This window comes from Malurus melanocephalus, unplaced genomic scaffold (genome assembly GCF_030028575.1).
Source record: "Malurus melanocephalus ecotype Western Australia unplaced genomic scaffold, MMel_1.1 scaffold_203, whole genome shotgun sequence".
Taxonomy (NCBI): Eukaryota; Metazoa; Chordata; class Aves; order Passeriformes; family Maluridae; genus Malurus; species Malurus melanocephalus.
This window is the reverse complement of record NW_026623435.1, coordinates 179,076-191,683: the sequence shown is the minus strand read 5'-3', so window position 1 is coordinate 191,683 and position 12,608 is coordinate 179,076. Positions and strand designations below refer to the sequence as shown.

The 12,608-nt window shown below is 41.6% G+C and overlaps 1 protein-coding gene across 1 annotated transcript; it reads left to right on the top strand.

Annotated features, from left to right (window-relative positions):
- The first annotated feature begins 483 nt into the window (after positions 1 to 483).
- On the top strand, positions 484 to 5,261 carry FAM89A (family with sequence similarity 89 member A). Its single transcript, XM_057373639.1, has 2 exons — positions 484 to 813; positions 4,677 to 5,261. Exons 1-2 carry the CDS (start codon positions 556 to 558, stop codon positions 4,833 to 4,835), a joined length of 417 nt encoding a protein of 138 aa, XP_057229622.1. The 5' UTR covers positions 484 to 555; the 3' UTR covers positions 4,836 to 5,261.
- The last annotated feature ends 7,347 nt before the right edge of the window (positions 5,262 to 12,608 follow it).

Genomic DNA, 12,608 nt, shown 5'->3' with positions numbered 1-12,608 from the left:
ACCAGCTACTGAGAAGGCATCTATCCCAGCCCAAATCACAACAGAAAAGAAACATCTTGATGGAAAGGGAGAACAGTGTCGCGTTAGTAAGTGATTGATGTAACACCATTGCCACAGAAGCACTGGTCACCCTTCGCCTGTAGCAGTTAACCGCTTTCATGCTCGCTTTCACTGCGCTTCATCCCTCCCCCAGCCCCTGGGCCGAGCCCGGAGGCTCAGCCCTGTTACCGCAGGGCCCTTCAGCCGCACCCCGCCCGGGCACAGAGCGCTCCCGCCGGGGTGTTTCCGCGGGGCACAGACCGAGGCCTCGCCCGCAGGGGCTCGCCCGGCCTCGCCTCAGACAAAGCCGCCGCGGTGCGGCCGCCGAGCCTCGCACCGGCCCTCGCCAGGGACACCTGCGGCGCAGCACTTCAGCCACCTCTCCCCGCTCCCTTCCTCCGCCAGCCTCGCGCGGCTCCCCCGCCCCCGCCCGGCCCGGAGGCGGGGCGGGCTCCGGGCGGTGCCTCCCGCGGCGGAGCCGAGGGGGCTGCTTCCGTCGGTGGCCGCAGCGGCAGGATGAGCGGGCCGGGGTTGCTGGGGCCGGGCGGCGGCGCGGGGCTGCCGCCGCTGCCCAAGAGCCTGAGCGGGCTGCTCAACTCCTCGTCCTCGGGCGGCGGCGGCGGCGGCAATGGCGGGCGCTGGCGAGACCTGGAGCGGCTCTACGCGCAGAAGTCCCGCATCCAAGACGAGCTGAGCGGTGGCGGCCGGGGCTCGCCGCGCCCGCCCAAGCCTCCCAACCTGGACGCGGCGCTGGCCCTGCTCCGCAAGGAGATGGTGAGCGGGGCGGGCCGGGGCTCGGTGGGGGCAGCGGACATGGCGAGCGGCGGCGGGGGCGCCGCCACCCCTCGAGGCCAGGACGGCTCCCTGGCTCCGGCTCGGGGTGGGCGCGGGTGGCCCGGGCCGGTGCAGCCCCCGTAAGCCGGCGCGGCTGCCACGGGTGAGCCGAAACGCTCCGGCACCGGCGGCGGGGGGAGAGCTGGGGCCGGTGGCGGCGGGGCTGCTCCGGGTGTGGATGGAGAGCCGCTTACCGCGCCCTGTGGCACCCGCCGGAACTCGGCACCCACGCTGAAAGACTGTTAAAAAATAACCCCAGTGTCGGCCCTGATTTGTGCAGCCCAAGTGGCTGTGATTAGGTGTAGTTTTCTCCAGGACTCTGTTTTGATCCTGTAGCGCGGCGTTACTATAGCGAAATTCTTCCGGGCGACCTGGCGCACCTTTTCATTAAACACTAGTTGGGTGTTGGTGCTTCTCTAGTGCAAGCAGCAGCTGTAATGACTAATAATAGCCTAAGCTGTGCGCGCTGAGGATTCGGAAGAATCCGTACGATAAAGACAGGGCTCTCCAGAGCTGCTGGAGAGGGTTTAGCAAAGGTCTATAAAGATAATTAGGAGTCTGGAGCATCTTTCTTATGAAGAGAGACTGCGGGAGATAGGCCTGTGTTTTCTAGAGAAAAGAAGACTAAGAGGGAATCTCACTAATGTATATAAGTATCTCAAAGTGGGTGTCAAGAGGATGGTGCCAGACTGTCTTCGGTGTTGCCCAGCGACAGCACGAAGAGTAATGGCCATAAACTTGAACACAAGAAGTTCCACCTCAACATGAAGGGAGAAGTTTACACTGAGGGTGGCAGAGCACTGAACAGGCTGCCCAGGGAACTCATGGAGTCTATCTGGAGACTTTCAAAACTCATGCTTGAGATGGGCAAGGGGAGTTGGACTGGATGATCTCCAGAGGTCTCTTCCAACTCTAGTTCTGCGCAGTTCAAGATTACTTTTCTCAGGCTAAAAAGGTGCTTGAGGATAAGAAGGTCAGTGGAAAGGCCCTTCTGTGGATTAAGGAGAGTGCTGAAATGTCTGCCACCAGTGTTTCAACAGTTAGATATAATTCTTAAAACTATGTATTAGAATTGCCAGTTTGCATTAAAGCTCAGGAAGGATGGGTGTCTATCGACTGCTGGGGCTTTCTTCTGCAATGCTGTAAAGGGAAACAAGGACATATGGTCTTAGTCATCTTAAGCCTTTCCAAAAATGCAAGGATAACTCATTAGACAAGTCAAATCTATTTTTTTTCCTAATGGGAAATCAAATGAGATACTTTTAAAAGTCATTTGATAACTAGACTTCCCCTTTGAACTGACCTTTAATATTGTGTTATCCTTGATAGTAATTTGATAAAATACTTTTGAAGAAAAAAATACTTCTAAACGAATCAAAGACTTTCAAGCAACAGGCTCCTTATTTCCAGATGTATTTTTTTGTGGCCTGTACAAATTAGAGAGACTCTTGTGTGGTAATATGCTGCCTTTCGTCAAGAGGATAATAGCACTTTATTATTGATACTGAATACACTTACTTGCAGCAGTCAGTGATACAATTTATAATGAGTAATACGTTTGCTTTAAATTTTCCGTGTTGAGTGAGAAATAAATATATAGCAGCATCTGTCCCTGCATGATCAAGCAAGGTGCTTGTAAGTTTTTAAAGCTGAGAAAGTGGGGGAATTGGATGATTTGGAGAGGTAGGGAGGAAAGGAGAGGTCTTTTCAGAGCTGTGATCGTGAAGAACAGAGTTAATCACATGGAACTGTGTGCTGTAGGTTGCCTTATCAAGAGTCAAATCCAGGTTGGCTGGCGTTAAAAACTGTGGAAATGCTATCAGGGTTGGACATTTCTTCAGACTTTCCTTACCTCAGGGATCATACTTGAAAGTTTTGAAGAGGTTGCATTTTTCTCTGTAGACTTCGTGTTTGATTGTCTGTAACTAGTAGCAACGACAGAAAAATAACACCAAATGGTTACATTTAATATCTTAAGGCCTGTTATGTTAATTCTGCTGAGTAGTTTCTCCCTTGAAGTTTATGTTTGGCAGTCAGTAGAATTGAACTTCACAGAAAGTGCTGAAGTCCTTTGTAGAGCTGAAACAGGAGAGCTACTGGTGAAAATGCTCCCACTTTCCTTGGGAGACAAAGGTCTCCTGTCCCCAGGTTGACTTTTTTGGCTCAACTCACTCCTGATTGCTTTTTTAACAGTTCTGGACTGTAGTCTTGTCCCTCAAACATTTAGCTCTCATGCAAGTCTGCCAGGTGGGTCTCATGTTTGCATGTCATAGTGTTAAGTCCAGCTTCACATCCTTTCTTGCCTGAGGTGAGCAGTTTCTTTAGGTTATAAAGGAAGATGGATAAAGAAAGTAGTGTAGATCTGAGGTGGTGGAAAGGCTTAACTGTAATGTGCTGGCAAAGAGCACAGTGTTCCATGTCTTGTCCTAAAATGCTCTCATTTAGTCTTTGGAGCATTTCATGTTTGGACTTCGTGTTTTGGTGTAAATTACCTCATCAAGTAATTTGTGTTGTCCTTGAAAAATGCAATATTGTGTTTTTCTCGGTGGCATTGTTTTGTATGATTTTTTTTTTCTCTTCTTCCCACCTTCAGAAGGAGGAACTAGCAAGATAGTTCAGCAAGGTCAAAGGACGATCTTGGTGCTAGGTACAGCTTGTGGTTTTTTTGTGTGCCAGGTGTATCTGTCCTTCAAATTTAGACATGTAAGGAGAGATTTTTGAGGTAGGAGTTCTCAATCTGGGTAAAGTACAGCCTGGTTTTCAGGCTGCAGTAAAGACTGCTAACTTTATTTCCTCTTGATGTTGAATTGTGGCAAAAACATATATTTGGTGAAACTGAGACTCACTAGGAACAGTCTGTCAGCTTAACACTTCCTTGAAAAAAGAGGCAGAAACGGCTGTTTCTTGAAAAATCTCTAACTGGGTAGTGATTTTAATTTGCTGGAAGACAAAACCAAGCTTTAATTTTATCTGACTTGGATAGGTGACAGTGTCAAGTGAACTCTCCATTTTGTTGCCAGAGAGGGAGACTGCATTGAGTTAAATGAGTAGCTTTATTTCACTTTGCAGTGCAACATACTTGTTTTGTACCTGATGTAGAGATACAGACCACAAGGTAGCCTGTTCTAAATATTAGGTGCCTAATTATAATCAAGCCTGTGCTTGAGTGGCAGATGAAAATACTCTGAAGATTTGCAAGATGTGACATATGTCCTTGTCACTTCTGCTTTAGTTTGCTCTCTGAAAGTAGCGTGCTGTATTGTGCTACAGTACCTGGCCTTATCAGATGCTTATGTATGTCAATACAGAAAAGAAAATTAGAGTAGAAGTACTTAGCTGGGAAGTAGGAAAACCAGTCAGAGTCCCAATTAAAACTTTTATTTTCAGGCTGTTTTAAACAAGAACAGAGTGCCTGTGATCATGTGAGAGAAAGATGTGTGAAAGATAATGGTGTTTCCGGAAAAGTATCTGTCTTGCATAATGAGAAATATAGACTTTTTGAATTTATCTGTAATGGTTCCAATAACGCATATTGGAAGTTAAGCACAGCATTGTAATACAACATTTTGTTGTTTGCTATTTTGTTGTTTGCTACTGCATCACGTTGTTCCTTGTTCTTTTGTCTAGTTGATCCTGTGGGGCATCTGTCACCTTAGAAACTGAACTTCATTTCCGTATTTCATAACAGTTCAAAATGGAAAAAAGATTGAACCTCTTGTTTAGCAACAAATGATACATAGTGTTATACTGCCATAAAAAGGCAATTGTAATAATGATTGATTGTTTGATTGTTCCCCCTTCAGGTTGGCCTTCGGCAGCTGGATATGTCATTGCTGTGTCAGCTCTACTCCCTGTACGAATCCATTCAAGAATACAAAGGTGCCTGCCAAGCTGACTCTAATGCAGACTCCTCGTATGCCCTGGAAAATGGATTTTTTGATGAAGAGGAGGAATACTTCTAGAAGCAGGAAGATTCATCTTGAGGCTGACTGAACTGAGATTCATTTGTTCTTCTCTCCCTGTAAAACACCTCAACAAGAATGACTGGAATTTGTATCGATCCCTCTTCTTGAGGAGGAACACCCAGCTACCCTGAGTTGTGTTAAATTCTCTTATTTTAACAGGCTCTCAGTACAAATTACTCATGCAAATACCACTTGAGGAAAGTGCTGTACTTTAACTTTTGAAGAGTCCTCAGACATGCTTGACAAGAGTTTTCAATATAATTTGCAAGGTGGGTGTTTTCATCTTACAAATGTTGGTCGCTTATAACTGGAATTTTAATCGTAGAAGACAGCAGCAACTTCCTGAGTTGTAATAACTTCATGAGGAGGGAGGGAAGCCTCTGCTGTGGTGTAAATAGCAATAGGTAATTTTTTTTTTTTGGGGGGGGGGGGGTGTCAGTGGCATTGATATATGCATTTTGAACAGGCATCTGGATGCACGCACATCCTCAGCACTACTAAGCTAGTTCTGCTCTTACTGACTGCATCCAGTTTTGTACTGGATGAATTGTTTACATACATTGTTTAAATTTTTTTTCTCTTTAAGCTAACTTATTCCTAGCTTACAAGCTGTACATGTGATGGTGAATGTTATCAGCAGGTTTTCTTTTTATGTTGATCTAATTCACTTCCTTGGTACTGCCACTTGGCATTAACTTTTATACTCCTCTCTGGATTTCTTGCATCAATGTAGCTCTTTGACCTGCTAAACGCTACTCTGAAATGGTTTGCTTAGCTTTTACTGCACTGCATGGTAAAAGCACATTTTCAAACATAGTCTGTCTGCCACTATGTGGCTTGGAATAACATGAACTCTTGTGCAAGTGTTCTTGATCATATGAAGAATAAGGAAACCTCTCATATGAAATAATGGGACAAATTGCAATATTTTATACTGGGTGAACTTTGTTGCTGTAAGGTAGACGACAGCTCTTTTTAAAAACGCAAAATAAATATTTTGAGCACATACTTTGCATATGTTAAAACTTTTTATACTAACTTGTTCTTGAAATAGAACTTATTTTTGTTTTCAGAACTTACTAAAGCACTTGGTTAAGTTTGTATTATTTCATAGTGTGTACATGTAATGCTTGATCAACTGAGAGTTGCCAACTATCTTGAGTCTTCACCCTTCTCCATTTTAAGTAAAATCGACTCCTAATGCGATTTTTGTTTCTTAAATTTGATTCTAAAAATTGCTGTAAGGCACAGTGCCTAAATCTTGACACAAGGTAATAATTAACGGCTTAAGCCTCGAAGGTTTTTTGCATGGTTCATGTCTGGCATGCATGCAGTTTGCAGGAAGAATTGCAGATCATGTTCTGGGGTAGTTCCTCTGTTAGTTTTTAGCAAAGGCTAGGATGTTGCAGTGATAAAAGCCAAGAGACTTCCAGGGTGCATTCCCTCTAAAACTGGCTTATTTTAGTGGAATTCAAAGGACACAAAGACTGTGCTGTAATTGTGTATGTGTATAAGTTCTTAATCTAGTCTGTGGCAATGGTTGGATATTTTTTTAATGTTAATTCTGGTCTAATTGCTTCACTCACCCAAAACTAAACTGAAGGATAAAGAAAACACAGATAATCCAGATAGCTACACCTGTATTTAAAAAGTTGTGTGCCTATGTGTTTATACATGTATAAATATATATACACACACATATTTACATGCAACTTTGTGCTTTGACTTAAGAATGTATCAGCTTTTAGTATAATTTGCTGTGCTTTTGGTATTTACATGAGGCTTTTTCTAGTCTGTTGAAGTACTGCTATTTTCTTGCTTTTCCCCCAAATAAAAAGCATGATGTTTAGCATAACTTTAATGCTGTGTGTATTTTAATTTACCTTTTCAGTGAATACAAACCCTACCCCCCTTCCCAACCCTCCCATCAGAAAACTAGGACTAGCCATCACCCTGTACTGAAGCAAGCAGTTTTTAAATTACAGTGGAAAAGGTTCCACCTACCTCGTTTTGGAATGGAATTTCCTGCTTCTCTGTCTTAATTGGATTTTACTTGTTTTTGAATTCAGGAGAAGATTCTGTTTCCACTACTAAAATTAATGATTCTGTTTTACAGACCTTTAGACAGTGCCATTCATTAATAGTCTCAGTGGTGAGAATGGACCTGAGCAAAATTCACAGTACTTTCTCTTACATAAATTAAAAAGGAAAATGATCTATGTTTCTAAGCATGCTTGTTGATTCGGACAACATGGAATGTTTGGCTGGTATTCCCTGTATTAAGGGAAGCCTAAAAGTCTTAAAGCATCACTCCACAACATCTGGACTGGAAAACACGATGGATTATAAGGACTTGCTAAGTTTTCAGCACTTTATCCCTTTTAATAACATCATCTTGCATGGGAGAGAATGTGTAGGCTGTATTCCTAAGGAAAACTCAAATGAGTGCTGGCTAGCCAGTTGAAGGTTTTAAAAAGAAGAAATTTGTTATTAAGTCACTGAGCAGTTGTTCCAGAGGCAGATTTCTATGCCTGTTATTGCAATTGTGAATTGTATTTCCTTACCCCATAACAGCAGAAGCAGGGAAACTGGTCTGAAAGAGAGGTGCTTGGTGGGAAAGTATAGCTCAGATACTGAGTGATTGTTACAGGCAGCCTCAAGTCCGAGTTTGGTGTGTGCATGATGGAATGGAGTCACGTTACTCAAAAATCTTGCTGCCCATGTTCCAAATCGCATTCCAACACAGCTTTCCCATTTTGACTCCATAACCCCAGTTCATCTTACACATAACTTTTTAAGGGTACCTTTTAAGGATATCATGAAAGAAGCTCTTGGAAGCTTCTCTACCCAGTGAACACTGAAGTACTCTGACAGTACCACATAGCACACTCTGTAATGAGCAGTCCCAGGAAAAGACAAGTTTACAAGGAAACAAGGACAGTCAGACTCCTGCTGCCCAGAGATGGAAAACTCTGAGTATAGCAGTTCAGAATGCAATCTACAATGGGTAGATTGTAGATTCACTGGCCTATATCCAGAGGGCCTCTAAATGTGGTAAAGAATTAGAAATGTTAGGTCACCACTAGCTGTACTTGGAAGTTTTATTTTTGCTTCAACAGCCTATCACCCTCATTACATTGCTATGACAACTGCAGAGTCATACCATCATAATTACATTACAGTTTAGTTCCCTGGAAATTTCTTTAGTCTAAAAAAAAGAAGAGTCTGGACCGAGTGCTCCACTCTGAAGAAAACGGGTGAAAAAAAATAATGGGCAGCTGGTAACATTGCAGATGTAACAGATGACCATTTAAGTTCTGCTTCAGCTCCTGGTGAAGTCACTATCGGTGCTATTGACTCTAGTGGGGATGGACTTCAAAGCAGGGATCTTTTCCTAAAATCAGAATTGCTACTTGGTGTCTTTTATTGGTGAGACTGTGGAACAGCTGGATACTAAGATACAGGAGATGTTCAAATACACACTACAGATGTACTAGTAAAAGGTACTTCTTTAATGCACTGAAATGGAGCAGGCAATCATTAGAATAACTTGTAAAAAGCATAAATGTTGCTCATTTTCCAATAAAGGTGGGGCAAAATTGCATTCAGTTAATGCATAATTGGGATGCTTGGTAGAGTTTTTAGTGCAGTGTGTGGTGTAGTCATGTGAAATTGTAAGACTAGGTGAAGGAATATGCAAAAATTACTACAGTAATTAATTTAGTTCCTAATCACAGGTAACCAAATAAGTTGATTTAAAATAAGTTGATTTTAAAAGATTTTGTTCACAATTTCTTGTAAATAAGACAGTTTGCAAAATTTTGAATGCAATGAAGAGAGTAGCAAAGCCCCCACAATCTTTACCAAAAAAGTTGATCCGCCCAAGTACTTACAAGCCTAAGGTTTTGTGTCACATTTAGCCAACATTCTAAGGAAACAGAGCTTATGCAGTAAATCTCTCCAGGCATTTTCTGTCAGTTTGCTATAAACTAGATGTGATAGGACAGAAGTTGGACAATCACTCTGTTTTTAGAAACATTGTAAAAACTTGGAGCTGGAGGAGGAGAGAGATACTGCTCCTTCCTGATCACAGGATCATAGGTGAAACTCCCCTTTTGGCTTCTGTTTGGCTACCTGGCTGCCAGACAGCAAAACCTGGGTGGTGATGAAGCTGCTCGTGGCTCTGAAGTAGCTGGGATACCATTGTGCTGGGTGCCAGTGAGGCATGTGAGAAGGAGGGAGTTTTAGCAGGTCTTTTAGAGAGTGAGGATGAAAACTGCAGATACAACAACGGGCTCTGGGAGAACCCCAGGTGTTACGTTCAGGACTTAATAGGATGCTGAAAGGGAAGATCAGTGGGAAGGAATATTACAGTTTCTGGAGCTTGGCACAGTTTGGAAGGGGGTGCTGAGGTCCTGGGAGACAAGTTCTTTAAAATCCCATGTTTGATTAGTTCTGCTGCTGACACCCTCGGGGGATTTTCATGTCCTTTTCCAGCCTTTTTCAGTTTTAGAGACTGTGTTTATGCTATTTGTCACATATTTTTAACATGAGAGTTGTTTGTTGAAGGTTTTGTTTTAACTGGAAAGAACGTGTTTTGTTTTACTATATTTAGCTGCTTAGCTAAAGCCATCCATTTTCCTTGAGGAATTAGATTGCTTGGAGGGCAAAGGAAACTAATTCCCTGCTCTGCTGTTCAGCTGGCCGCTAGGGAGGAATGTGAAATGGGAGGATTAATCAGGTACATGGCTGTTAAAGTTTAGTCCATTTGTTCGGAAAGCGCCGGGAGAAACAGCATTCTGACCACTAAGACATGATCGGCTGAACTCGAACTTTATTAGAATTGAACATGCTTTTTATAACCACTATAATGAACTTCATGAATATTCCAAGTAGTTACTTCTCATTGGTCACTTTAAACACAAATTCTGATAAGGGGAGTATTTCGCAACTGTCTGGGGGTCTTACATCAGCCAGGGGGGTCCGAACCTAAAAAGGGAGGCAGGAGTTTTGCTCATCTGCCCGTTTTAACACCACCCTGTCTGCAGCTGGCTGATAGCTCCAAAGCAGGCAGCCCTAGCTTGCTACGAGCCTCTTCACACAGCGATGTTTAAAATAGATAATTCCCAACATCTCCCCTGTTTTTTTTTAAGCAGAGATAGATTTGCTTAAAGAGTTTGATGCAGTAGCTTATTTAACATCCTCTGTAAACAAGTAGAGAAACAAAGTCTAAAAGGCAAAACTAACAGTGGGATCAAAAGAGTACTAATACACTAATTAACAAGGTTTTCTACAACACAGCAATTTAAAAACAATACAGAAATAATTGTCTTAGCTCCACAAGGCTGTTATACCTTCATGGTAGTTATCCAAATCGTGAGTGATCACTAAGTAACAAACATGGCATGAAGGGGTACAATATTAGTGATAGAAAGAATCCATCTGGCTTAGCATTCTGATTTTGAGATTTGAAGGTCAATGTTGTTAGCAAAATATCACTGCATCTTAGCAAAACAAGAAAAGCACATGTATGTTATGGTATAGACAATATTGCTGCTCATACTGGATAGAACTGCATTTCACTGTGCAGAATACCAGAGGTGCAAATGCTCTGTAGGATACCTCTTAGAAATAAAATGACATAATAGATATTAAAACCTTATCTAGTGAAAAAGGTAACCTAGAGTCTGGTAAAGAGAAAAGGTCTCAAAAATGGTCCGAAATTCTACAAATTAAATGCTTTTTCAGGTTTTCCAATTAGCCAAGGAATTTCATGCTTTTTGCACGATCAGATTCATCACTGGTCATCATAACACTATTTTTGTCCAGTGTCATGGGATCATTTCTATTTCTCTTAAAGCTGACCAAACTTAGCATTGCCCTCCTTCAGAATGCCATTACTTAGTAATCCTCCTGACTTTAATACAACAAAAATAATTAACTAACTTTTTCTTATCCTTATTATCTTATAGTGAACAAACAAGCAAAAGAAACAAGCAAAATAACAACAATAAACTCTAAAATAATAAGTGTAAAAAGGTTACATCAATAAATCTTCAAAATAGTAATTGTAGTTTAACTGAAGTCTGCATACTGTCATTTGGTCAGCAGCAAGGGACAGGGGCAGTCTTTTTGTGCTGCCTCTTCAGACGATTGACGGCTTTCGAAGCAGCTTTTGAGGACTGGCCAGGTCCTCATAACTGATTTCTTCTAGCAAGTTGAAATCCACCTAGAGCCTGTCGGGGAAGAAAAGCACAAATATTCTCCGCCCTAAACGATACTTTTAGTTGGTCCCTGCTAGATACCAGTCTCTGGGTCTTGACCAGATCTCAAAACATACAGTGGGTTGTAACTTGAGAAGCAGTCTTCAAATCAATATGAAGTATTTTCTTACAACTCTCTTCTATCCTAAAAAATACTTTTGATATTTAAGTTAAATGTGTGCATTTCTTATTCAGATAGCAGGTGCATCTCATAAAGGAAAGCTGAAAGAATTAGCAATGTACTGCTATAAGTGGCACACAGAACTGCAGCCCAATTTACATCTGCTGCAATAGTCAAATCACAGAGCTGTTGAGAAAATAGGGGTAAAATACAACTCACTTTGAGGTCAAGCCCATTTACACATTATTAGCTGTGCAAGAGTATGARAGGTTTGACTCCTTTWGTTTCACACACAATACTTACAAGAGTATCACTTTTATGTCAGAGTCATGTGGCAACAACCAAAGCCCTTTCAAAGAGACTTCAGAAGCAATTTAGGAAACTCAAGTATTGCTTCTACTGCAGATATACAGAAAACTGCACTTTTTTTGTGCTTACAGTAGTAAAGGCAATTTACTAATACTGGATAAATGTTGGCATGAGGTCTCTTGCTTTCTTTCAGTATTCAGTAGGGGCTGAAATACACAAGCTTTCATCCTTAAGGGATGCTGCACTGTGTTAACTCTGTATGGCATTGTGTTYTATAGACCCCTATATGTTGTTTCTTAACATTTTAGCTTTCTGTGCCATTTCACACTGGTATAGACTCACACAAAGCTTGTTTTTCTCCATGGCTAAGAAATCATTGCTAGACTGAATATTGTAATTTCCCAATTTCCTACTGTTTTTCTGTGTATGGCTTGCGGTTTTAAATATTCTAAAATACACAGAGCAACTTATCTATATTCTTATAACTCTTAGGAGCAAAGCTTATTCATGTTAATAAGGCAGACAATTAATGCACTTGTATCTTAGAGCAGAAAGTACTCCTAGGAGAAGAACCACATCTCTTTTTTCCCAAAGTGTAACACTGCAACCTGAAAAGATGCAATAACTATTAAAATCTAAACATAAAATACAAATACAGAAGCAAAAGAATATTGTTAATAATACTAAAAGACAGAAACACACTATTGTTAAAAGAAGTTTCAAATAATATTCCAGATCCAACTTCAATCCTCTTCACAGGAGAAGGTGCTCTGAAAGAAGTTCACACTAAAGCGTATTTTCAATAGCACATGGGTATGGTTAGCAGACTTATCCTGTGACAGCTATTTTCAAAAAATAAATTCTAAACAGAAAGACATCATTCTTACTGGCATTCATACCAGGATGTGCATTGCTGGAAATTAGCTGTTTAGCTTACTGCAACTAGTAAACACAATGTGCTGCATCATTTATGTTTTACACCATCAGAAGATGCTGTGTATGTGTGCTTTTTAACATCTTAGTATAAATCTTGCTCATGAAATAAGGCACACTGAAAAAAAAACAACATGGTCTTTG

Bases quoted from the DNA above. Each gene is read 5' to 3' on its own strand.
- FAM89A (XM_057373639.1), top strand. From the start codon at position 556: ATGAGCGGGCCGGGGTTGCTGGGGCCGGGCGGCGGCGCGGGGCTGCCG. The intron at 814-4,676 runs GTGAGCGGGGCG...TTCCCCCTTCAG, and splicing joins CCCTGCTCCGCAAGGAGATG to GTTGGCCTTCGGCAGCTGGA.